Source organism: Dipodomys spectabilis, unplaced genomic scaffold, assembly GCF_019054845.1.
Source record: "Dipodomys spectabilis isolate Male_0828 unplaced genomic scaffold, ASM1905484v1 ptg000089l, whole genome shotgun sequence".
Taxonomy (NCBI): Eukaryota; Metazoa; Chordata; class Mammalia; order Rodentia; family Heteromyidae; genus Dipodomys; species Dipodomys spectabilis.
Genome location: NW_024870766.1, coordinates 7,248,075 through 7,275,982, shown reverse-complemented (window position 1 = coordinate 7,275,982; position 27,908 = coordinate 7,248,075). Strand labels below are relative to the sequence as shown.

Below are 27,908 nucleotides of genomic sequence, written 5' to 3'. Positions count from 1 at the left end.
GTTGATAAAAGCTAAAAGCTGTTGAAACTTGAGTAACAAGATTATCCCAATAGCTATGTTTTCAATATCATGACTATGGCTGATTTTCATTTAAGCCATTATTTCTTATTCTTTAAAAGACTAAAGAGTGTCTTGAAATGGAAATGTATTTATTGCTATTTAGAAAAGATCAGAAAAAATAAACATAGATTGAAAGGAACCATCAGGAAGCTATCAGGCATTTCTCTTTTAAGTAAAGAAATTTATTTCCAAGTAAAGAAGAATGAGCAGAGGAAGGCCTTTATTTTTCTTAAACAGTTGGTTTCACCTGGGCTTACAGACCTTATCCAGAGCCACCTGAACCACAGCTTCACTTTCTGTGTCCAAGGCCGATGTGGCCTCGTCCAGCAGGAGGATCTTAGGGTTGCGAACCAGGGCACGTGCTATGGCGATTCTCTGCTTCTGTCCACCACTCAGCTGGGCCCCTCTCTCTCCAACCAGGGTGTCAAATTTCTACAACAGCAAAAGGACAGGAGTACATTGTATTCACAAAATGTTGTGTTGAATTGAAACCCCTTTGCTTTGTACAACTACTTAGGGATAATAAAACTAAAAGAAATTTTAAAGAAAGAGAAAGAGAAGGCAACAGGGGAATTTTGGCAAAGCAATAAGTTATCTCAGGTCTTTGTAAAAAATATATTACTTTAAAATTTTTATCTGTCACAGGGCTTGAACTCAGGGCCTGGGTGCTGTACCTCAGCTCTTTTGCACACTACTACTTTAAGCCACACATCCCTTCCAATTTTTGAGTGGTTAATTAGAGGTTAGAGCCTCACAAGAGCCTTCCTAGGCTGGCTTTGAACCACCATCCTCAGATCTCAGCTTCCTGAGTAGTTAGGATTATAGGTGTGAGCTACCAGCACCCAGCTCAGGCTATATTTTAAATTGGAAAGAAATTCCCTAGACCATTTCAGTCCTACCAGCAATACAGTCTAGCAACAACAATCCCAATTTAAAAACAAGTATGTCCACCACTAGATGCTACTGCTAGAGTTTCAGAACCCAAAGACATCTTGACTTCCCCTTTAGGGTGTCTTCCAATGTAGCAGAGTTTCTTAACTGTGATGATTGCAGTAGGTCAGAGCTCTTTTCTGTGAATCTCTGAATGACAAGGACAAAGACAAGGGCAAGCAGACTCACATGGGGCAGTTTCATGATGAAGTCATAGGCATTAGCTTCCTTAACAGCTTTCTCAATCTCATCCATGGTGACATTTTCACGACCATAGCGAATGTTTTCTGCTATTGTGGTGGCAAACAACACGGGTTCCTGACTCACCACACCAAGGATCTCCCTCAGATACCTCACATTGATGGTCCTAATGTCCTGTCCATCAATACTGACCTGTAATTTTAAAACAGGGGTGATTTTCCTTCATTTCTAGCAGACATTATCCCCGGAGTGAGGTGAGGTGGTCCCTGCTGATGGCTGCGGGTCTAACTCACCACGCCCTCTGTGGGATCATAGAGCCTCTGGATCAGCTGCACTGTCGTGCTCTTCCCACAGCCACTGTTCCCAACCAGGGCCACTGTCTGTCCACTCTGCACCTTCAGGTTGAGTCCCTTCAAGATCTATCAAGTTGAGTGAGAAGTAAACATTAAGACAACTCCGAGATATAGACACAGAGTGTGAACTAACACCTCCATCCATTCACATACAGTTTTTCCTTTTAAAAATAATCTCTAATGGAAAGTATCAGAAATTCTTCATCAAATAGCTTAATTATTTGTCATGGTACCTTAACTTCCTTTCGAGATGGGTAACTGAAATGAATATTTCTGAATTCCAAATTTCCCTTGATATTGTCTGGTCTGTGTCCACTCGTTGAGAAGCTGTCGATGCTTGGCTTCTAAACAGATGAAAAATATTAGAAGATTACTACAGTAACAAGTTTTCAATGATAATTTGTGCAGAACTAGATAAAATGAAAACTAGTTTGTTTCTCAACTGCAAAGTCTTTTATGTAGATGGGTAAATAGCATGTGAGACTTACATTATCAATGATCTTGAAGACTTCATAAGCTGCACCTCTGGCATTTGCAAATGCTTCAATGTTTGGAGTTGCCTGACCAACAGTAATAGCTCCAAATAGTACAGAAAAGAAGACCTAAAGAAAGAAACCAAAACCACAAATCCATTAAATGTCCTCTTGATGAGGATGATTCTTTCCATACTTCCTTGCTTCCAACTTAACCAATTCTATTTTTTAATGGCAAAATAAAGATACAGGATATTAAAAATACTGTAAAATGATTGAACAAGTTTACATCCCACAACACAAAGAGCTCCCCTAAGACCCAGCAATCTCACTTCTGGGCATTTACCCAAACAATCACAAATAAGGCAATACTAATGCTACCAGCACAACTATATTTATTGCGGCATTATTCACCATAACTAAGATATGGAACCAACCCAGATGCCCCTCAGTAGACAAATGGATCAAGAAAATGTGATACACACACACACACACACACACACACACACACACACACACACACACACACACACACACACACACACACACACACACACACACACAATGGAATTCTATGCTTCCATCAGCAAGAATGACACCGCCCCACTTGTTAAGAAATGGAAAGACTTGGAAAAACTATATAAAGTGAAGTAAGCCAGATCCAAAGAAATATAGGTCCCATGGTTTTCCTCATTTGCAATAATGAGTTTATGTCTAGGATAATTTTATCAGATGAGCAGAAAAGCTCAAAAGCTATGTGTATATCACCATATAAAATGGTTCTGTGTGAAATGAACCCCAAGATATGGACACAAGAGGTCTTTCTTTGTTGTTGTTGCTTTAAATGTAGTATGTGATTTTTTTGGTTTCCTTTGTATGTTCTTTTCCCATGGTATATCCTCTATTGTCACTGTACTTGATTTTGGTGCCCTGCATCTTGTATATACATTTCTCTAGTTTGGAAAGGAAAGGGAAATAACAAGATGCTGAAACAAGGACACAGGATGACCCACTGCAACAGCGATACCCACAAGACACTACGTTGTAAATGAACTTTACAACTTCGGTGCGGCAAGGAGTGAGGGAGGTGGAGGAGGGAAGGGCTAGTGAGAGAACAACAAGGGGGGGGGGTAAAAGTGCTTGACAAGAAATGTACTCATGGCCTCACTCATGTAACTGTAACCCTCTGCACAGCATCCTTACAATACAGCAAAATTAAATATAAAATATGAAAATACTCTAAAGCCAGACACTGGTGGCTCACAACTGTAACCCTAACTACTTGGAAGGCTGAGATTAGAAGGATTGCAATACAAGGCCAACTCAGGCAGAAAAATTCATGAAATCCTAAACCAGTAACTGGGTATGGTGGTGCATATCACTTATTCTAGCTACATGTATCTCACTGATTCAGTAGTCGTTATCTCCCTGATAACATGGAGTCTGGCCACACCATTCCTGTCAAGCCTAAGAGGGAGCAAAGGCTTGAAGAGTTTTGGAGAAATATCATTGGTGGAATTTGAATCAAATGGGCATGATGTAAGATCCTGCACTCAGTCTTTCAAATGCCTCCAGATTGTGAAGCAGACTTTGTGCTCAGAAAGCAGTGGACTTAACTGTTAGAGCTAGGGGTGTAACACAATGTAAGAGGAGCTTGCTAATGATGTATGAGTCCTTAGGTTCAACTCAGCAGCAGCACAAGTAATATGTAAAATAAAATAATGAAGTAAATAAGTTGCTAATCCAGGTCAACATTAAGCAATGCAAATACCATGAGAAGCTAGGCTCACCCACAGCATCACTACCCTAGAAAGCATTTTTCTGGTAAAAGCTAAATGAACAGCCTCACAAATGTTCACCATGGCAACAGTTTAAAGAAATCTGAACTAAAACATCAAGTAATCATTACCTCTTGTAATATTAACTAATACTGTACTAATGATTGTCATGTAGTTTTTATCTCTTCACATTACAAATCTGAATCCAAGAAAGGAAATTGTTTTAAGAGACTCAAAGAAAAATTACTACGCTACCATAAAAGAATGACTCTTCTATGGAAAAACCAGTCCTTCTATGGGAAAACCAGTCCTTCTATGGGAAAACCAGTCTTTCCAATTTGAAAGGCAGATCACCATTTTGGCAGCAAGAACAGCCAGGCTGGCCAAAGGCCAGAGTCTTCATTACAAACTAATGTAACAATGCGATACTGTCAGAATTGTTAACATTTCCTACTGGGAACCTAGCAAGTACTGTAACAACTGCTTGCCCAGAAAGATCTTTAACCACTGCTCCTTTCCTGCCTGCTCACCAGTCCTTCCACCACTTGTTGGTGATAGAGTTAAAAAGAAATCAAGAATTGGAGGAGCTTCAGTTGAGCTAATTGTAGGTAACCTCAAAACAAACCCATATAGTTGGCACACTTGACTTATTTGTGATGCTTTGGACCAATGACACTGTCCCAAAAGGGATGCAGACGTTTTTGTTACACTTTCCAGGAACATTCACATGGCAGTTTCTAGGAAGATACAGAGTGAGCTTAGGTTACAGTTATGTCATTATCTTTAAAAATAAAAATAAAAAAGAAGGAACCATCTAGTGGCAAGACTTGTGCACCCATACAATGGTCTACAATGCAAAAGACTTTCAAACTGAATTTTCTTTTAGGATGACTAAACCTAATTTTTTAAATAAATTTTATGAGGAGGATTTATTGGCTGTCATTCAAAAAATTTCAAAATTGAGTTAAATTGTGTGTTTTGTCATTTGTTGTTGGAAGTGGTAAATTGGAAAATAAAAATGAGGCATTTAGTATCAGGTTTCCTACGAAGGCAATATTTCATTAAATAAAAGTTCATGCTAGAGAGATTGTTAGTATTAGTTTTAGGCCACAGGATTATTTTGGCAAGAGAACTGCAAGAAAGACTACAAAGTAGCTTATTAGATGTACTGAATTTTCTTCATTTTTTTCTAGTGCAGCCTGCCTGTCTCTCTCTGTATTGAATATTGAAGTCAGAGTCTCACACTTGATAGCCAAGTACTCTACCTTTTGAATGACTCCCTAGTCCTTTCCATTTACTTAATTTCTTTTGAGATATAGTCTTGGTAAATTTGCCCAGATTGGCCTCAGGCTTACAATCTTCCTACCTCTGCCTCCAAAAAGGCTGGAATAATAAGTCTGTGCCACTGTACTTAGCTTTACCCTTCTTTCTTTGTAGTATTCAATATTTATTCAAAATACTTATTCTTTTATTGCCACTCAGTTTCATGGTCATTTTAATGGTGATTCATTTTTTGCATTATTTACTTACAACTTACAGTGAGCACTTGTCCAATAGAATATTCATTGGAGAGTACCAAAGATGTCCCATACCAGAAAGCCAGAGCATACGATGCATAGATCAGCATGAAAGCAACACCAATGGAAATGTTGGCTGTGATAGCTTTCTTTATCCCCATTCGTTCAGCTTCTTCTAAATTTTTATTGTACCTGAGAGAAAGAAAAGAAATTATCTCATATACTCATAATTTAAGGAAATAAGTCAGTATTGCATGACAAAATGTGCCCAGCCATGATGTGATGTACATGTACCTCCTCCTTTACTATTTTATTCCTTTTTGTAGAAGAGGAAACCAAGGCTTATGAGGAGTAATTTATTTGTGGGAAGAGTCTCTCAAAGTTTCTTTTTTGCACTTAGATGTATTGAAATGAGTATAGCAATATATAGCAAATTCCATAACACATATTGTCTCAGACAGAAAACAAAACAGAAGCAATGAAAAAAATAGTTTTACCTTCAAACTATGCATGCTAGCTGGGAATGTTAGTATATACCTTTAATCCTGACTACTCAGAGGTAAAGGCAGAAAGATCTCCAGTGTGAGGTTAGTTATTGACACCCAATCTCAAAAAACAAAAAAAAATTGCTGGTTGAGCATTTGCTTACCAAGTATAAAGTCCTGAGTTCAATTCCCAATACAACAAAATAATCTGCATATCTATTTCAATAATTAATAGAGATATAATGCTAAAATTACTAAGCCCCAAGTAAGTCATTTAAAAATCTCTGAACCATAAGGAAATTTGATGTTGATTTGCTTTCTGTCCTGTTGACTTTAGGAACTGTTGACAAGATCAATGGCAAGATTACACATGCCACAGTGAAGCCCCTTTTATGTAATTAATATACCCTAAACACAGAGACAACTACGAAAGCATGTTGAGAATTTTGCAAGGTAATATATACCATACCTTTCACATTCAAATATAAGTGATCATACTGGGATACATATCTATCTTAAATATAAACATCTAACACGTATTTGGCATAAGCAATGTAATACTCCATCATCTTTTTCCCTCTATACATATTCTCTAGTCATCTTCCCAACATACATCTGCCATGGCAGTCTAGCCGGAGTAAAGCCTTGCTGACTTAGTAACTAGGGCAATCTGAAACCCTTTGCAGCACACCTAAAGTTTTGTAACCTGTTAACATCACAGAGATCTTGGAGAAAACCAGTTAATGTATATGATAAAGTAGAAGTGTTTAACACAGACTGAAGTGATGTAACAAAGGTGTCTACAAAATATTCTTCTTAAATATTATGGAAATGCTGGTCAATAATCCAAGTAGCTACTTAGAACAGCAAGGAACAATTTTTGGTTAAGCAAAAAAAAAGTATTAATAGATAAGTATCTACATGATATACATAAGATTAAATTAAGGAGAACAAAATTTTTATACTTATTGAAGCAAATGTTTTTATAATTCTAATTAAATTTCCCTTTCAAGAGATCCAGCTTTCTTGTGTACCTGCTATTTTGAACAGAGAGTGGAAAATTGGACATGGTTTGCTTCTTTATGTAGAAGCAGCAAAAACAAGGACTGGGAAGAAAAAAAACCATGCAGGCTAAGGATAATGCCAATTCTATTTTCAAGTTAAATTCCAAGTCTAGTAACTTGTCATCTTTTCCTGCCTCCACTTGAAGTCGGGACTCTATAGTGGCTCTCACCTGGACCACTGCATCAACCATCACAAGGGTCTCCCTGGTCCCATGTCTTGACTTCTCCCCTCAATTCATCAGGCCTTTATAAAGAATTGATCTTAAAGCATCATATCAATAATCATTTCTCTGCTTAACAATCTCAGCCCTTGCTCAAGCCCTTGGAATAAAATCCTAACTCTTCTCCATGGCCTACAAGTACTTCATACTCTAGTCCTCCCTCAAATGAGTTCTATTCACACAGTATTTTCCAGTATAGTCTTTGCCAGCTCAGGACCTTTGGAAGACTGTTCTTCCCACCCATCTCATCCCTTTCCCTACTTTATAATAAGCAGAAGATAAGATGGATGACGACTACTTTTCCTCACCTCTCAGTTCTCAGCGTAGGTGAACCTTGCTCAGAGAGAACTTCACTAATTTGTTTCCCTCATGCATATCTGCTCACTCTTAATCTTTAAAAGTTAGAATGTTAGGCACTTAGCCTGTCTCTCTAAACAGTTGCTTCAGTAATTCTCTCAGAGTGTTTCATGTAGTTACTTCTACTGGTGAATTATAGTTGTTTGTACCTTAGAATATAAGCTCTGTGAGGAGGTAGGATTTATTTGAAGGGCTGTTTGTTTAAGCAATGCTTTCCATTTTGTTTGTCAGTCAAAAGTGAAAATGGAGCATAGATTTTACTTTCCTCTGAACTATGACACTTAGCTATCACAGAGTTCTTTCTGGGGAGAACTCTATCAAGTGAATAAAAGAGTACTCCAAATATATATACACTCTATTGTGAAAAAATATTCTACAGTGTTAATTCATATAAGCACAGCACCAGAGAAAACCAGCCTACTTCAACTCTTATAAAACTTTGCAGCTTCCATACACATAGACATTATTCTTACTGAAAAAATTCCTTTTTTTTTTGGTATGGTTTACCACTCTCCCCACCCAAAAAACCACTGACATTTAGGCTTTTCTTTTTATCTTTCTCTCTACATTCATATTAAAATATTATGTCAGATTACTAAATTTTAAAGAAGTCTGTTGCTGCTAGGGAATCAAAGGATCTGACGAATATTGGAAAATTCAATAAGTCACCATGTTACTAGAAGTTCAATAAAGGCAAGAGTCACAAAAATAATACTAAAAACACACAATAAAACAGACTTTGAAGTTATCTTGCAAATCATGGAGTGTATCACAAGCAAGTAAGAGCCTGGACATGAAAGCAAATAAACCACAGAATAAAATTAGTCTCATACAAAATAATTATTAATCTTAAAGAATCAATATTTAGCTTGATAAGACAAAAATCATCAGAGAAAATATGTTGTTAGTAAGTCATCTTTATGCCCATGTATATCTGGAAATTTCTAAAAACCCTTTGAATTAGCAAATATAAACCAAGTACAGCCGCAACTACAACTTTTTCAGACTGTTAATAATTCTGAAGTTTTAGGAAGAAACATATTTACATTGGAAAACATTCTCATTTTTTTTTTTTGCCAATTCTGGGACTTGAACTCAGGACCTGGGCACTGTCCCTGAGCTTCTTTTGCTCAAGGATAGCACTTTACCACTTAGGCCACAATGCCACTTCTAGCTTTTTCTGTTTGTGTGGTACTGAAGACTCGAACACAGGGCTTCATGCCTGCTAGGCAAGCACTCTACCACTAATCCACATTCCCAGCCCAGAAAACATTCTTATAATTAACCCTATCAACCTGAAGAGCACATGAGATGACCCAGACCTTCACATTTCTAATAATTTTTTAAAAGACTCAAACCTTTCAAGTTCTTTGGTTTGTCCTCCAAAAGCAATCACAGTTCTGATGGCTGCTAAGACTTCTTCAGCTACTGCTCCAGCTTTTGCATATGCCAAGAGTTCTTTATCAGTAAATGAAGACAATACCTATTGCAAAATGAAACTTAACATATTTAATTTTTTAAGTTATAAATACACAGATGCAGCTAGTAAATTAATGCATGCAAAGACCAAATGTGTCTTTTCGCCGTCTTTCCTTGTGATGTTCTGTATTTTGGCATGTACCTTCGCATCAGTAAGCCACCTCAAGTTCTTTTTACATAGAGATGTTAGATTAATTGCAAACTTTCCCACAATAACATCATAAAAATCACTCCCAAATATATATATATATATATATATATATATATATATGGAATGTTCAAGAGATGCTAAACTTCAGAATAGAAAATATATGCCACACCACAATTATGAACAAATACAAAATGCCAACAGTATGTGAAGGAAACGTGTTGTGTTCCCAGGATAGGTAGTATTAACAATACTCCTGTTCTGAAGTGTTAGGGTGGGAGGAAGAAGAATTCAGGAGATCAAGTGACTTCAAGAAGGACTCCCATGCCAGGATAAATACAGCGTTTCCTCTGCGGGTGCTACTGGAAGAAACAATATGTTCAGCCACCAGGGAGGTCTTTGTTTCCTGAATGCTCTTTGATCCTTCAGCTTGGTTGCTGAATATTTATTCTGTAGACAGAACATTCTGGTCACTTTATATGCACAAGATCTCATTAGTTCTCAATTGCATGGGGAAAATAGGTTTATTTCTCCTAGTTAATGAGTTAATGGAAATATGAACAGATAAGGAATTGGCTAAGTGTCAATACTCAGGATTTGGATTTGAGTCCATATTGTTTCCAAGTGTGAACCAATAATCCTTAAAATTAATCTCTTTGAAACAAGTCATGGACATATGAACTATTATGAAACTGGATCAATTAGTATGGGCAAAGCAATGTGCTTACCACTTGTAGCAAACTGTCTACTATTTAGTAAGTATTGTACACTGCCAGTTTATAATGAAATCCTAAACAATTATAGTCTTTCAATATGTCATTCACATGTGTCTTGAAACACTTCTCTTAGTAATACGACTTTTCCTTCTTAGTATGAAAAGATCTTAGTTGTTTTGATTTTTAAACATACATTACTTCCTTTCTTGTGTGAAAATAAAAGAATCAATGAAGATGGATAGGTGAATAATGGGGAAATGACTATTTATTAATGATATTCTATAGGCAGACACTGTCCTCTTTGCTTACTAAACAATCTTCCCCTGATTCTCCAGACCTTTCTGACTTCTTAAAGTCTTCTTCCTAGGGCTGCCCCCCAATTATCTTCTGATTTACACACAGCACTGGGTCTGAATTACATTGTCAGTGCCATCCCTGAGCAAATGGGTCTGCAGAGTATCAGAAGCTCACAGGACCTGCTTTCCAAATGCTTCTCTGCTCCTATGGAAATCTTGAGATGCCCCAGCTGTCCACACTGGAGTTGGCCAGTAACAGAATCATTACCAGGAAATAATTTAAACATGGGAGTTCAAAGTGCTATTTTATTTTTGTTGATGTTCCAAGGGCCATACTAAATTTAACAATTTGACCTTCCATAGTTCTAAGATGAGGAGACTATGGTAGAATCTGAGTGGCTACTTTTTAAAGAAACTATGTCTGCTTAAAAAAAACAGCAACAAAACTTCTCAAAGCTTTTTTTTCAGGTATAAGAAAAATCAACTTCTAATATTACTCTAATATGAAGGAATAGAAAGGTGTGGCATTCCCATGATGATATTTACCCATAATAGCTATTAAAATTATCACTAACCCATCCTCTTTCTACACCTCGTGATTCTCATGAAAGATTAAGTGGTATTAGCTTGAGATGTCGAGCTGTTATTGCTATAAAAGCATCTAGTATAGGGACTGATGTATTGTTCAATATATTCAGAAGCATTATTTTAGATTTCTTTGGACACTTTCAATACAGTGTTAATCAATTTTTCCATTTCTCAACATACATTTTTGTTATAATTTTATAGTTTTTTTATGTTTTATCTTGTAATTTTAGTTAATTGTAGACTCTCCTGTAGTTGTAGAAAATATTACAGTAGTGTGACACCCATTGTCTTCCAATTACATCTTCAAGCTAGAGAACATATCACAAGGCAGAATCCAACACTGGTCACACTGGCTATCTCACGTGCGCTCATGAATGTGTCCACATGTACTTCTCAGCTCCCTTATCATCTACAGTGACGTGTGTGAGCACCACCCAGCCGTGAGGGAGAGCAGCGCCATCGCAACCAACCCTCTTGCTATCTTGTTCTTTCTTATCCCAGGGCTGGAATTCTGGGCCTGGATGCTGCACTTAAACTCTTTTGCTCAAGGCTAGCACTCTACTACTTGTATGGTTGGTTGAACCGTTCTTCTACTTAAGGAGATCTAGTGTTTTTTTTTTTCTAAAAGTTTTACAGCTTTATATTTTATACTTGAATTTGACTCTCGTTTTAAGTTATTTTTTATATCAAGTGCTGAATTTTGGTTGTTTCTGTTCTTAATTTTTGGCCCATGTATGTCCAGTTCCTTCAGTACCATTGTTGAAATATCTGGTCTTCCTCTATTGAACTGTTATAGGTCTACTTCTGGACTCTGCTTTGGGTGATAATGTTGTGTCAAGTTAAACTTTGGTTGACCTTCTATTACCTAAAACTTTTTATACATAAATTTCTATGACTTCACTATGTTATACGGAACCCAACAAAAGCTATATACTACGTAAATCTCTCCACCCAATTCTTACATTTAGATTAAATCTTCAATAATGTGAATTACAAGCCCACACAGAAAGGGAAAATAAGTTTTACAAAATCTGAGAAGGTTGTTTTGAGGAGGGGAGGCCACTTTTACTGTCCTTGATTCATCTCTGGAAGAGAGAATTGGAAAATATGGGTTTACATGTGTCTAGGAGTAGAGAATATTTTCATATTGTTCATATTATGATGGGTTTGAGTATGTCTAAACAGGCATTTACACGTATGACAAAAATTTATGAAGTAAAAATAAAGCTATAACCAAACCTATTAAAATGCAAAAATATTCAATGAATGATGCATGAATTGTTCACTGATCTTGAATCTCTACTTGCTGAGTGAACATGGCATTGCTCACTGCATTGTCTACAGATCTTAAGCATTCACATGTCCTATTTTTATGATAGTTGTATGAGATTTATGAGCTCCTTCCCTCTTCCCAAATAATCACATAGGCAGGAATCTTGGGTAGTACTAAGACTGGATCAGCTTATCCAGATAATTTTTAAAGAAGATGTAGAACAAATATCAAATTCAGAGTTTGTGTTACTATGACTAAAAGCCTCTCTCATAAGGTCACGGGAAGACTTTGATGTCTGGATTCATTGGCCTTACCTTTGTCCAGATACCGGCCGATAGTCCAAGAACTGGGCTGATGGCCAGAATGACAAGGGTTAGCTTCCAGCCATGTGTAAATCCTACTATAAAACCACTGCAGAAGGTCGTCATTAACTGAAAGAACATTCCAATTTTCTCTCCGATTCCTTCATTAATTTTAGAGACATCACTAAAAAGATAGAGAATGTTAGAGTCGTGTCAAAGTACAAACAGTATTTTTCTCCTGGATCTAGTTTTGCTTTCATTTACTGGGAGCTTGGGTACATTTGTGTGTATCACAGGTCTATGTGTGTATGCTTGTTTTATTTGGCACAGTGTCAGTATTTAGTAGGAAATTTTGTCATTAACAATAGGAATCTGCAAACTTAGGGCCCAAGGTCATGGACACGATGTACTCAAGAAACAGGCAAGGTAGACATTTCAAGTTGCTAGGAAATTTCCCCAGAAAGTATCTCATTGTAGCTCTTTCTGCACATTGCTGTACTAGCACTCCTAGTCTTTCTTGCTTCTGTCAAGTGCAACTCCTCATTCAGTGCTAGTCTTACATCTTCTCGTCCTCTACAAGAGTATGAGCGTGTGTGGAGGTGGGAGGGGGGTACGTGAGACATGGTTGCTGTTCACAAGGAATTGAAACTTGCAATTAATTACTTCTGTATGTAACACTGACATTTCTAAATAGTTCTGATGACATCGATTTCATTTCCTTCAGAATAAGAACCAAATTGAAGTTAAATGTTAAACTAGGTACTTACTCTGTGAGCCGGGTGTTAAGCTCTCCCACGTCATGCACATCAAACCAGCCTATCTCTTGCTTCATTATCGCATGAAAAAACTCTTGCCTAATTCTGTTAATTTGTCTTCCAGCTGCCAAGCACCAAAATGACACCTGAATGTATGCAGCAACAAGCACGCCAGCACCAATTCCAGTGTAATAATAGGCATACCTAAAAAAGAACACCACAGACACTGTTCCAGTCATAATCAATGTCAATACCCTCAAAAAGATCACCCAGTGTTTCTTTTTCAGCCATGTGGGTATTGGGTCATCCTTAGTGTGTGCAAAGGATTGGAACAAATTGATGGTCAACATCAACTATGTCTGCACTGATTTTGAAGAATGGTTAGTGGTGGCTTGTTTCAGCATAATATTCAGCTGTTGTGTAATCTATAGCAAGCCGCTTAATCTTTCCAGACTTCTAATTGGCAAAATAGATATAAGAACATTAACTCAATAATGTGAAAGATGTACCTGTAGAAGGTCTGGCACATAGTAAGTACCCAGAGAATGCCAGCAATTGTGCTAGACCTGCAGAATCCATAAGGGCATCAGGTGAGATTCACCATTCAGTCCTTATCTGCTTTATTACGTCAGCATTGCCTAATGAGCCCTATGGGGGGGTATTCTGTGCACATTGGACATGGAAGAAGTAATGGGCTTGTCAGAAAGTGGAACCCCAAAATGGTTTTTTGGCCGATCATTAATCTAGGAGAGATGGTATGTTAAGTGACAGCTGAAAACCAAGCGTATCCACTTCTGTGCAAGTGCTCATCATAAGCTGCCCTAAAATGTGCAGTGAATCGCATGGCCTTCCTATTTTAACTCTTTGACAATAAAAATGATAAGCAATCTGAAAACACACTTTAGATATTTTGAAAAAGATAAATGACACTTTAGCTTCACTAAAAAATGAATGCTTAAAGACAAATATTTAAACAGATACAGAATACAAATTTCTCCATTTTAAAAGCCATTTACATGTTATCTTCTAATTATATTTTAAATATGTAAATTTTAAATAAAAATGGCTATCTTAGAAGCAGATAATCTCTGATGTTGTCACTCATAATTCAGTGTACATTCCATATGGAATCTTGCTTTAAATATCATTCCTTAAGAGACTGGGAATGTGGCTTAGTGGTAGAGTGCTTGCCTAGCATGCATGAAGCCCTGGTTTCGATTCCAGAGTACCACATAAACAGAAAAAGCTGGAAGTGGCACTGAGACTTCAAGTGGTAGAGCTCTAGCTCTAGCCTTGAGCACAGAGAGGTTCAAGGGCAGTGCCTAGGCCCTGAGTTCAAGCTCTAGGCCCAGCCCCCCAAAAAAAAATCTTTCCTTAAGCTAGATCTTATAATTTAATTAATATATAACTCTAAAATTATTTTTCTTTCAAGTCATGGGGGCTGAACTCTGGGTCTGAGCACTGTCCCTCAGCTCTTCAGTTCAAGGCTAGTACCCTACCACTTGAGACACAGTGTCACTTCCAGGTTTTTTTTTTTCTGCATATGTGGTGCTGAGGAATCGAACCCAGGGCCTCATGCATGCAAGGCAAGCGCTCAACCACTGAGCCAACTTCCCAGCCCTAAAATTAATTTTTATGCATGTTCTTATGATGTAGCAAGAAGAAGGTGAAATAAAATCCCACTAAGAAGCAAAATTTATGCTTTGGAAATCAACACTCTATTTTAATGTGACATTTTTAAACAATAAAGGCACTTGCTTTCAAATTCAAATACAGTAAAATTTCACAGAATGAATTTGGTATTTGAGTCTAACCTTTTAAAATATAATCAAGTATCTCCTTCAAAACAGATTATGTAATTGCCTATAGCATACTGTAGAATTATAATCATCTGAGTCACTAACACATACCTTTGGACATTTGCTATAAGCTATTCTGGAAAGTAACATTAATGATATGTAAATCAAAACAAAAATTCCTGAGGTAAGTTAAGGTCTGAGTGATTATCTTAGTAATGTGGTGTCTTATTTCATTGTTTAGAATTAAGTTTTAAAAAATTAATGTTGCCTAATGTTATAATTATGTATCAAGAAGTATCAGGAAGCTAATTACAAAGCAATTGACAGTGGTGATTCTTAATTTGACTAAAATTTTTTAAAAAATAATTGAACTCCTCTACTTTCTCTGTATATATTAGTCACATTAAGTCTAATTTAGGGTTAATCTTCAGTGCATTTTATGTAACAAATTCTGTAGGTAGATAGATAGATAGATAGACAGATAGATAGATAGATAGACAATGTGTGTGTGTGTGTGTGTGTGTGTGTGCCAATGCTGGCGATTGACCTCCAGGCCTTGGCACTGTTCCTGGTTTGTTTGTTTTTTTTTGCTCAAGGCTAGCACTCTACCAATTGGTCCATCTCTGGCTTTTTGTAGTTAATTGGAGGTAAGAGTCTAATGGACTTTCTTGCGTTGATTGGCTTCAAACCATGATCCCCAGATCTCAGCCTCCTGATAGCTGATATTACCGACATAAGTCACCTGTACCTGGACAAACATAAAATATACATTGTGTCCTCCTTGAAATCTAATAATGTTTTAAAACATGTCTGTAACTGGATTGATATAGAAAAGGTTTATAAATAACAGTAAGGAAAATGTCTCATTACATGGTCATGTCTTCCTCCAGTTTGTTGAAGATCTGACTTCTGTTGATTTCACCTAGATCATGACAAAACAGGCATATATCAGTTATATCATCTTTGTTCCCATTAAAAAGATATACTAATTGATTAAATACATTTCAATTAATAAATTATGCCACTAGGTCAAATTGACTCAAGTATAATTGTATGTATTATGAAGATTCACCTAAATATTTCCTGCTGTATACAAACACACATAGCTAAATCCAATGTTGCATATTTGCAAAAAGATATCCATGTTCATGAATACCAATGCTTGAGTATATACTCCCTCCTTTCCTCATAACTGGTTCTAGCTTATTATTCATGATGTTAATTGTTTCTATCCTTCTTTTGACCCTTTCTGGAACAGTTCTGACCTCAAAGAGCCTTCTCTTTATGTGGACATATCCCTGGCAGCATTTCCATTGTCCATTCTAATGTTGGTGACTATTATCTTCTCGGCTTATTATAAATATTAGCTTGAATTCAAATCCTTAAATAAATAGGGTATATTTAATATGGACCAACAAATGTCACTTTAAGGGAATGTTTTTCACAAGCTTGCAAGAAAATCAGTGCCATAAATAATACTTACTATAATTAGTAATGTTTGGTGGTAAACTACTTCCTGCATTTGCAAAGCTATCTGTCATTTCTCCAAACACCAATATCATGAGCGGCATTGCAGCTCCATGGACCACAGCGGCCAAAGTTCCTAGCACCATGTACAGCCTGTCAAACCAATCTGCATAGCGAAACTACCAAAAGAAAGAACAACATAGGCAGGATGAGCAGTTTTGTGGATGGTTTGCTCTGTCTTCAAATATTTACATACTCCTGCTGTTAAGCTGTCCTCTACCTTTGCTATGCTACAACTGCTATCTGATTAGAAATGTGTATTTGACCAATTTCTGACCTATTATTCCTAATGGGCTCTGTCTTCTTATGTTAAAGATGATGTAAAACTGAAGTCTTTATTGAAACTACAGAAGAAACATAGTACTTGTGGTTTAGTATCTAAGAATAAAGGTCAGTTTTATCTCACAAGAAAACATGAATGCCGAAGATCTCTCAGGGCACCACTAAGGGAACAGTGTGTGTGTGTGTGTGTGTGTGTGTGTGTGTGTGTGTGTCTGTCTGTCTGTCTGTCTATGTCTGTGTCTATGTCTGTAGGTCTGTGTCTGTGTGTACTGATATCTGGATTTGAATTTGTAGTCTGGCTGAGCTTTCTTCCTCTGCTATTTGAGACACACCTCCAATCTGGTATTTTGCTGGTTAATTGAAGATAGAATCTCTCAGACTTTTCTGTCCAGGTTGGCTTTGGACCACAATCTTTCCAGGTCTTAGCTTCCTGGGTAAATAAGCAAGACATGAGCCACTAGTAGAAACATTTTTATCATTTAAAAAAGTCTCCTGGGTTAAGGATCTAGTACACAATGGAATTAGCATAAATGAAAAATAATTTTTAACATAATTAGGCTTTAATAATGAGGAGGAGAGGAAAAGAGTGAGATGGGTACATATTCTTTAAGGAACAGTTTCCAAAGAGATAGAACATGGCTTTAGAAAATGGCCAGAACAGATATGCACAATTTCTGCATTAGAAATCACGGAAAGGAAAGAAAGACTTCTTGAGATTCAAAAAGTGAAGGAACATACAGTAAGAAGAACAAGCTCAGGGCTCACCTGAGAAGTAGTTAGTAGTTTCACAATATGACTCAAGTACCTCGTTTAGAAGTGAAAGAAAAGCAAATTAAAAACAAAAAATAAACACAAAAACAGGACAAAGCCAACTGTGGGAGTTAGTGGTAAACCTAAAGTAGGTGGTTGTAGGCATACAGGTAGCTATAGGTAGCAGGCTTATAATCAGAGAGAAAAGCTGGTAACAAGTCTTACTTGTAGCAAAGGAATCTATACCAAATAAAGATCAAGGCTCAGGTAACACAAAAGACACAGCTTCTGAAAGCAAGATCTTAGAACTTTTGTACATTTCACACATAGACAATCCTATAGTTACCTAATGAGGACCTTACAGAACTACAGTTGTATTAAAGGGAAATAAGAACTGAATTAACCAGTAGAAATAAACAACAGAATAACTATTGGCACTTAATGAAGTGGAAGAAATAGCCAAACTAGCTTTAGAAAATGATTAGTAAACAAGGAGGAGAGTGAGGTCAAGGGAGGGAGCAAACCAAAGACAGAGGAAAGGTGGGCAGCTGCAGTTATATTACTGATGTATACGTAAACATGCAACTAGGTAAACTGAAGGAATGGTGGAGCTGGGAGAGATGGGGTAGAATGATGAAATGGGTGACACTGGTCAAGACCCATTGTATGCACCAGCTGACACATTGAACTGAAACCCCTTCATACAAGATTCAAAAAATAAAAATATATAAAAAAGAAGGGAAAGATTAGGTAGGGTCATGTTATAGCTATAGGCAAGAATTTAGCTATTAATCTTAATTTCTTTATATGTAGAAAGGAGAAACATTGTAACAGTTGAAGGGAAGAAGAGAGGTGATGCTACTATAAAGCTGCTATTCCTCTGAGACCCCTGGGAAAGGCCTCTGCGGTTGCACCTTGTTTTTCCTGGATATGTCTCCATGTGACTTGTCATGGTGGACTTTGCTTTGAATCCTTTTTCTATAATAAGACTTGGTTTGCAAAGCATCTGTATCACAGACAATAATGTTTACCCAAAGTACAATGATTGCTAATTGGAAACTTTCCCCAATCTGAGATGTAAGAACAAAGACATGAGTCCTAGTAAACCATCTTGAAAACCCCTGATACACATGGGTCTTGGTTTTAGCTGGAATATCCTATTCATGGGCATTTGTAATAACTTTGGCATTTTACTATGAAACTTGGTGATTCTGACCTTGTGTTTATAGGTTTTATATACAACTTAGTTCCACGGTTTCTATATGTCAACTATATACTGAAATACCATGGGAAAAAAAACCACTTAAGTAATATTGAATTTCATCAAGTCTTAGAATATATTCTTTCCACCCTGGCCCTGATGTGCATCCTGGCAAAGTTTCTTTTGTAAGATTGTAATATTGATATTCTCTATCCTGAAAGGCATGTTAAAGATTAAATAAATATATACATAAGATATTTAAAATAACTCTTGGCATACGTTACAAGGTAAATGTGTGATAATTATCAACACTTAATAATATACTAGTTTTTGAGAAATTCTAAAAACAAATTATAAGCACTAAATGCTAATGCTGGAAGTGAAGCACTAGTAGAGCGTGTGCTTACCATGCATGAGGTGCTCGATTTCCTTAGCATGAAAATGAAACAAAAGAAACATCTAAACTGTTCAAAAGAGAAATGGTTTGTTCTCATATAAATAAACTGAAATTAAATTTTGAGAATAAATTCCAACTTTTATATAAGATCACCTTTCACACAAGAAAGAATGAAATGAAACCTCAATTGGTTACACAGCGTGCCATCTTGTGAATGACTGAGAAGGAAATTGTCTAGAGGGAATAGGGAAGGAACAGAAGGAACCATGGAAAGAGGGTGATAGCCCAGAGAGATAAGATGGTGGGAGATGAGCAGAGTTCTCAGTGTAAAACTCATCTGGCTGTTTTCCTATCTACAGCCATTTTAATTTTCAATTTAGTAAGACCCATTTTACATGACAGTGTAGATCCATCTAGTGTAGAATGATGGATTGAAGAGTGTGCACTGCTAAGATTTAATTCTTAGTTGATTCCGGAGTGTTTTGAGTTCCTAAATTCATCTAAGTTTGAATTCTGAATAACTACCATACCCATTAAAAAAAAATCCTTGTTTTATTCCAAATGGGATTAAATTAAAGCTTCAAAACAACCACTATAGTATATGCTAATTCTTAGTAATAAATAATCCATTTTTTAAATAGGTGCTTGGGACTTTGGTCTTAAGCCTACCAGGATTACAGAGTCTAAATTAAGGACAGGGGACAATGTAAAAGTTCTTTCTAGCCAAGTGGCTAAACTTAACATTACAAGAAATGTCTGTGTAGGGAACAGACCATTGGCAATATAACTGAGTAGAATAATGAAATCTAGGCAAGGAAGAGTGGCTGTTATGGCTTGATTCACATTGCAAGTTATGATCGCCTTTTTCTGAAAATAAACTGTATCCAGCCAATTCATTCTACTGCTGCATTCATTCTATTGCCATATTCTCAGAAGAAAATAATATGCCTGATGAAATATTTCTATTCCAGGGAAAATTCTCAGTTTTGAGTTGTGAATGGATTCAAAACTCACCATTGCAAATGTACTGACAGTCGGTTTTCTTTCCTTCTCCTTTTTACTGAAATACACAGCAAAAAAAGTAAACAGAAAATTTTAAATTGCATAAAAATTTAAAATTACCAAATAAATTTATAAAGCTCATATTTAATGATAACTAGGAAAAGAAACATGCATATACTGTTCAAGAAGAAGCAGGTTGGTAGTGTGATATCATTTATAAAGTTTTAATATAATTAAGTTTACATAAGTCTTATAAATCAATATATGTAGCCCTTTATTAATGGGGATTAGGATGTTTTTTAATAATTTTATCATGTCACTGTATAGTTTCTGTTTTCAGTGATGACACATACATACAAACATATTTTCACACATACAAAACCAGATATAATTTGGGGAGGGGAAGGGGAAAAAAACAAATTGTTTAAATAGGGATAGAGGTAGATCCATTGCAACAATGAGACGTACAAGATGTTATGTGAAAAACAAACTTTGGTGCGGGAGAAGGGGGGTTTTGAAGTGGGGGGTGGAGATGGGAAGGGTTGGGAAGGGGAAACAAAGGAGGAGGCAACAATGCTTGATAAGAAATGTACTCATTATCTTGCTCATGTGATTGTAACTCCTCTGTATGGTATTTTCACAATTAAAAAAAAATCTTGAAATTTGGAAAATACACACTGAAAAAGCATGCTTTGTCCTTGATTTTCATCTGAGTAATTCTAGCAGTCTTCTATCTTTGTACAACTACATATTATTTATTTTATTTTATTTTATTTTATTTTTGTGAACATACTGTACAGAGGGGTTACAATTTCATGGGCAGGATAATGCATACATTTCTTATCAAGCATTACAGCCTCCTCCTTTGTTTACCCTTCACATCCCTTCCTAGCCCCTCCCACCCCCCCACCCAACCCTCCCCCCTCCCCCCCCAACGTTGTAAAGCTCGTTTTCGACATGACAACTTGTACTTCTCATTTTTGCAACAGGTCCACCTGTATCCTTAAACGACTTGTTTTTCCCCATCTCTTCCACAAGTTATACTGACATCAAATATAGTGAAAGCAGGGGTTATACTGTGGGGGAGGGACATACAAAGCAACAAAGAGATAATCTTATAAATGCGTTAGAAACAAATGCAAGGAAGTAAAAAACATTAAAATACATATCTAAGGGTTCATTTTCCTAACACCACATTATCTGACCTTTTCCGCTTGACTCATACATATACTAGATATTGCAAATAAGGGAAACCATGGGACCTATGTTTCTTTGGGCCTGGCTTACTTCACTTAATATAATTTTTTTCCCAGCCTTTCCATTTCCTAACAAATGGGGCAATGTCATTCTTTCTGATGGAGGCATAGAATTCCATTGTGTATATATACCACATTTTCTTGATCCATTCATCTACTGAGGGGCATCTGGGTTGGTTCCATATCTTAGCTATGGTAAATAATGCTGCAATAAACATAGTTGTGCTGGTAGCTTTAGTGTGGTCTTAATTGTAAACATTTGGGTAAATGCCCAAAAGTGGGATTGCTGGGTCATAGGGGAGCTCTATGTGAAGTCTTTTGAGGAACCTCCATACTGCTTTCCAAAGTGGTTGAACAAGTTTACATTCCCACCAACAATGAAGTAAGGTTCCTTTCTGTCCACATCCCCTCCAGCGTCTGTTGTTGTTAGAGTTCTTGATTTTTGCCATTCTAACTGGAGCGAGGTGGTATCTCAATTCAACTAGATATTATTCTAAAACATTTCCTTTAGTGAAGACACAGCATTGATAATCAGCGGCTCGACAAAATAGCCTGAGAAACAAAGTAATTAGATCACACTATGAGCAAATCTAATTCTGAAAAAAGGGATGGCTACTTCCCTAAGACTATTATGGAAATGAATGCAATCTAGAAAAGCTGGATGCAAAAGGAGATGTTCTATTGAACATTCATAAGCCATTCTTAATCACAAAAAGATCAATCCTTATTTTGAGCTGTGAGTCAAATGTATCTAACTCAATGACCCATGTTTGCCACTGTATGCAAACTAACCATAACAAACCAGACTTACTTTTGGGGTGCGTGTGTGTGCGTGTGTGTGCATGTGTGTGTATGTGTGTGTGTGTGTGTGTGTGTGTAGGAAGAAAAGACTATTTTCCATTCCTTTGGTACAGATTTTTAAGCTTAAAAAGTAAAAAAAATAAAATTTAACCTTTGTCTTTCATCTTTACTGAGGCCAGAAGAGGTGAAGAGATGTCCAAAGAAAAACCCAAAGTTAACTTGTATCTGGCTTTTGAGTGACAGCAGAAGGGCACAAATACAAATCTTTCAAGTTTGGTTCTACTCTCTTCTCAATAAAGGCTATTCAATATCTTCAAAACCAGGAAGAGAGGAGAGCAATAGCCATAAATGGATTTTAGCTCTGAGCATTTTATCTGGAGCTAGATAGCTCGGGTGGTCCATTGCCTGCCCAGTAAGCCCAAGGCCCTGAGTTCAAACCCTAGTACTTCCAAATCTACAGTATCTTTACACATCTCTCTCCCCCCTCTCTATCTCTCTCTCTCTGTTTACATGACCATTTCTTTATATACAGTATCAGTGCCAGTTAAAACAAAAGGGGAAGATAAAACCAAAATGTAGTTCTGCCCTCCGGCCATACATGTTGCAAGCATGCAATGCTTATATCGCTGTTGCTCCGAAGCATGCGCTGGACCTCAGAGTACAGCCCTAACCACAAATGGCTCTGGTGTGTGGATGATCCGACATGGTTTAAAAAGCAGAAGGTAATAAAACAGAAAAAGATGTCCGCCATGGCCTGCCCAGGGGACCAGAAAAGTGCAGAAGAGCTTCCTCAGGACAGAGGAGGGTGCAGAGCCTGTGCCCGACTCAACACTGCTCTAGGCGAGAGACTGTTTCCAGGGGCTGCCTTACTTTTCTGAGGATGAAAATAACAACCACCACCCCCTTTTATGTCAGAACTGGAGCTGGAAAACCTTGCCCAAAGCTCTCATGTGAAACCAGTGTCTACCTCTTTTTGTTGAGCTCTGAGTTCTTCCCTGCTCCATCGCTGTCTTCTGTGGAGTCCATGAGGACCTGAGGAGAAAGCACAAGCCATGAGCGAAATCCCCAGCCCCGCAGGGCAGCAGGCAGCCACAGGGGAGAGATCTCCACGCATCTGCCGCCTGCGCCCAGGGCAGTGAGTGAGTCAGGGCGCTACGTGTCTGCGATGCGCTCTGCCTGGGAGAAGCACAGGCTTCCTTTCCTGGGCGCTGCGCCTTAGGCGCATCTGCTTGGAAGGAGATGGAGGTTGTAGGTTAAGTTCAGGACCTCGTCTGTGGCACCTCAGCTCTGCGCTGCTGGGGTTCCCCTCACCGCGGGAAGTTTCCTCCCTCCGGTCTGGGGTCTGGGAGACGACTTCCCGGATCCTCTCCATAGGGCAAGCACAGGAAACTATGCGGTGGAGACTGCTCTATGAACAACTGGGGTGACGCCATGCTCACGCCTAAGGACTGCCCAAAAGGGACCCTTCACATCACCCCAGGACCCCTTCTCCCATGAGATCCACACTCTGAAAAGTGGGGAGACCATTCTATCTTGGGAACTGCCCCATCCCGCTCCCTGATTTCTCATGCCCTACCTGGGCCTTTCCTTTGGACTGTCCGCCAAGACAAGATCTTCGGAATTGACTTGGAGTTCACTGGGAAAGATCTGCGGTTAAAAATAGTGGACAGCCTTCTTTGTGATGCAGAACTGGAATGCAGCTAAGTTTCCTGCAGACAGCAGAGTAAAGAAAGAGCCTTCCATCCACCCCCAGGGGAAGTCCAGCCCAGCAGCCCAGCCTGATCCCTTGGGATGCTCCTGGCCTCAGTTGACAGAGTTGATGGATAAGTTGCCAGGCAGACTGAATAACCAGAAAGGATGCCCTGTCTTCTGTCGCCCCACTGCAAAAAGCAGATAGAGAAAGGTGTACCATCAGGCAAGGCACATATTCACCGGAGACGTGTGTCTCCTGTCCATCAGCCTTCAAATAGTGTCTGTACATATGCACAATTCACTCTGGGTGTAGCATAGTTAAAGATCTCTGGCATCACATCTAATAGAGTTTGTAAAAACAAACTCACACTTTGGCACTTGTGTCATTAAATTTCCTCTCTACAACACCTCAACAAAGAGATTTATTTTCCTGCAAGTCTTTCAGAATGTTTGACAGTTTCTGAGGTATATGTATTGGTTTATCTTTTTTAACACAATAAATGAAGGGAAATAAAAATGGTCATTTTGACTAGATAAATAGAGATAAGGATTTGAGGTTAAAATTGTTATTTTAAAGTTCATTTGATCATGCTTTTAGCTGTCAAATCAATGACTGATTTCCCCAGCATATTTGAAACTCTTACATTTCAAATTGGTTTATTAGGCATATTTTAGCATAGAATTTTGCTGCAGTTCCTTTCTATATTCACTGCTAACACATAATTTCCCTGCTCATTTTTTTCCGGATTGACCATAAGTAAATGCAATTTTCACAGTGTAGATAAAGCACAAGTAACAGAAGAACTCTTTTTTCTTTTCTTTCCTTCCTTCCTTCCTTCCTTCCTTCCTTCCTTCCTTCCTTCCTTCCTTCCTTCCTTCCTTCCTTCCTTCTCTATTTCTTTGAAAAAGAGGGAAGAGATTTATTAGACTAATATAATTTTTCTCAAGGCTAAAACCCTGCCTCTTTGGTGGTAAATGGAGTAAGAATCTCACAGACTTTTCTGCTTAGACTAGTTTTGAACCATGATCTTCAAATCTCAGGCTCCTGAGTAGCTATAGGCTATTTATTGGTGCTTGGGCCAGTCCATTGCATGATCATACCATATCCAAGCCATGGTATTTGATTTATACACAGTGGTCTTTTAAACACCATTAACATATGTACAACATTATATTTCTAGTATCCATTTATTACTTGGATGCATATAAGGAAATCAGAGATCTCTTTGGTTAGAAAAACTCTATCCTGAGGTACGGGATGGCAAAGAAAGGGAAGAATGATGGAAGGGGTGACATTGACCAAGATGCATTGTACTATACCTGTCTGGAATTAAAACCCCTATGTATAACTACTTAACAATATTTTTAAATACTACCTTTATTACCTACATATGAGGTTATACAGTGACATGGGAGAAAATATTTATATCTTCCAAAATGTATATGTTGAAATCCTAACTCCAGAAATGATGGTTGGAGGTGCTACCTTTAGATGTTTGGGTCATGAGAATGGGACTCTTTCCTTCAGTGAAGGACACAGCTGGAAAATACTATGAAGAGAAAGCAGGTCCTCCCCAGACACTGAATCTCTGTTGATCTTCAGTTTCCCCACTCTACAAGTATAAAAGATAAGTTTCTGTTGTTTATCAGCTACTTATTTATGCCATTTTGTTATAATAGCCCAAGTAGGATGAGACAATTAGTAACTTATGTGTTACCTTATAACCTCACATGAGTTTTCAAAGTGATGATGGTCTACTCATTGTATCTTGGAACATACTCAAAGTGACGAGGCCTTATTTTGGAAGTAAATCATGCTTTTAAGTAAATGCTGCATGCCTGCCATGCCTCCTCAGGGTAGGTGTAGGTGTAGGTGTCCTCAACTTGTGGCCCACAGCCTAATTTAACTCTTTCTTGTAAGTTAAGAACAGTTTACAGCATTTTTCATTATTACTTTTATTTAGAAGGGTTGCCCCCCCATTCATGCATTGTCATTGAAAAAAATCAATAGAAATACTTTGTGATATATGAAAATACATAAAATTCCCAGTATCAATAAATCAAGCTTTAAGGGAAACCTTTTCAGTCTCTTTTATGTTTCTGTCATTGCCAAATGAAACCAAGGAAAACATGAGCTAAAGCAAATCTTTCCTCATTTAAAGTTATTTTGAAAAAGGTATTTTTTTCACAGATGTAAAGTTGACTGAAATGTCATCTTGAAAGATTTGTAAGCCTTCAGTAGGTTCTTCTCATAATCCTTTTACTTAGGCCAGCCTTGGCTGTGACCTCCTACTAGTGCTTCCTGTGTCACTGGGAATAACAAATGCCTGCCATTGTGTTGTTTCCTTAACTGAGATGATAGGGATCTATTGCTGTGCCTTTGGTTAAGATCATCTCAACCATCTCAAGGAATCATTCATCTCACTGTGGCAGGCACTTTAACCCAGATGATATAAAAATGGACAGACATAAAGTTCCACAAGCTGTGCGTGAGCACACGCAGAGACTTTTTAAATTTTTTATTGTTATTTTAATGATGATGTTCAGAAGGTTATAGTTACCTAAGTCAAGTAATGAGTATTTATGTTTTTGGACAATGTCACCTCTTCCCTCAGTCTCTCCCACTCTTTCCCGCTGATCTCACTGACAATTTGTATAGTTCATTGTCAACACAATATCCAGTAAGTAGCATTGAACAAAGATACTTTTAATTTTTTTTTTTGGTCGGTCATGGGGCTTGAACTCTGGGCCTGGGTGCTGTCCCTCAGCTCTTCAGCTCAAGGCTAGTGTTCTACTACTTGAGCCACAGCATCACTTCTGGCTTTTTCTGCTTATGTGGTGCTGAGGAATCGAACCCAGGGCCTCATGCATGCGAGGCAAGCACTCTACCACTGAGCCACCTTCCCAGCCCCTGAACAAAGATATTTTTAAAAGCAAAACTTTATAAAATAATATTATCTCATAGGTTGTTTTCTTTTTATTTTTTATACACAAAATGAAGCTTACACACTTAAGTGACTACTACTGTTCTTAGAGTATCCAAGGAAGCAATGCACCAATTCTGGTAATGCCTGAAATAACTTGAAATTCTTTTGAATTTGTCTTCAAAGTGTACAGAAATATGTCTTCAGTCTACAACAGTGTCAAATTTTGCCTTTTACTAGTTTTAGAAACAGAGAGAACCCAGCATTGCTGCTGAGACAGAGACCTGAGCATCAAACCCAGGGAGTTCAAGATTTGGTTGTCCTTTTTTAAAAAAAAATAATTTATTATTAAATATTTTGAGATCAGGTCTTGAACTCCCGGGATCAAGTGATTTCTGGAACTTGCCTGTGTGGCTAACTTCTGGTCATTTAAAATCAGACAACTCATTTCTTCTTCATGAAAATGAAAACTCTCATTTGTAAAATGGCACCCCAACTGGAAAGCAGTTGACATAGAACCCAAAAGTTTTAATCAGCAATGTTTTCAAGTGTTGTTCTTGAGTGAGTGCTTTACATAAGAGCTTTGATTAAAGATGAAATATAAGCTGGTGATTATAACACTCAAGAAGCAGGAGGACTAAGAGTTCATGACCAGCCTAGGTCACTGCACACTGAGTATGCATTAAGTACTTAGTTGGAGTCATCTTAGTCATCTTAGTCATTATCTATTTAATCATTCTCTTCCTTTATAGTCCTTCACCCTCAGACATCAGCACTGTGGAATGCCTGACATAAAAATAGCATTACCTTAGAAGTCTTTTTTGATGTGCCATTTCCTGTTTAATTTTCTAAGTTGTTTCATGATTCAGATTGAACCTTGGTGATCTGAAGTGTTCTCTCTTGGGGACAAGGTTAAATCAGTTCAATGAACTGATTTCACGCTTTCTTTTTTGAGATAAAACATCTATTCAAACACACCTATTGTCAATAAATGGCAAGAAAATAAATATTCAGACATACTGCATAAATACAATTGTGGCATTCTAAAATGTTTCCATCTCAAATGTTATATCTATGTGGTAAAGCAGCCACAGTATGAGAAAGGCAGGGTCATCAGCTCCTCAATTATTTTTTTTTAAATCTATACTTTTGCAAAAGACATATCTATTTAAAATAGATATGCACAGTTGGTTACATCTCATTTTGCAAGTGTAACTTAAGTTAGGGAATATTTTAATTTCCTTTCAGCAATTCATTCATTGATTCAACAATATTAACAAT

General features: G+C 37.5%; 1 protein-coding gene across 1 annotated transcript in view; it reads right to left on the bottom strand.

Annotated features, from left to right (window-relative positions):
• LOC122111776 (ATP-dependent translocase ABCB1-like) overlaps positions 1 to 23,037 on the bottom strand; it is a 50,736-nt gene extending 27,699 nt beyond the window's left edge. The window contains exons 1-13 of the mRNA XM_042684491.1: positions 22,979 to 23,037; positions 19,967 to 20,012; positions 16,279 to 16,441; positions 15,666 to 15,717; positions 13,009 to 13,200; positions 12,254 to 12,425; positions 8,798 to 8,922; positions 5,333 to 5,504; positions 2,033 to 2,146; positions 1,778 to 1,888; positions 1,485 to 1,610; positions 1,180 to 1,383; positions 322 to 492 (exon numbers count right to left, since the gene is read on the bottom strand). Coding sequence (XP_042540425.1) covers positions 322 to 492; positions 1,180 to 1,383; positions 1,485 to 1,610; positions 1,778 to 1,888; positions 2,033 to 2,146; positions 5,333 to 5,504; positions 8,798 to 8,922; positions 12,254 to 12,425; positions 13,009 to 13,200; positions 15,666 to 15,717; positions 16,279 to 16,441; positions 19,967 to 20,012; positions 22,979 to 23,037 — 1,707 coding nt within the window. The remainder of the gene's footprint in view (positions 1 to 321; positions 493 to 1,179; positions 1,384 to 1,484; positions 1,611 to 1,777; positions 1,889 to 2,032; positions 2,147 to 5,332; positions 5,505 to 8,797; positions 8,923 to 12,253; positions 12,426 to 13,008; positions 13,201 to 15,665; positions 15,718 to 16,278; positions 16,442 to 19,966; positions 20,013 to 22,978) is intronic.
• Positions 23,038 to 27,908: the final 4,871 nt, after the last annotated feature.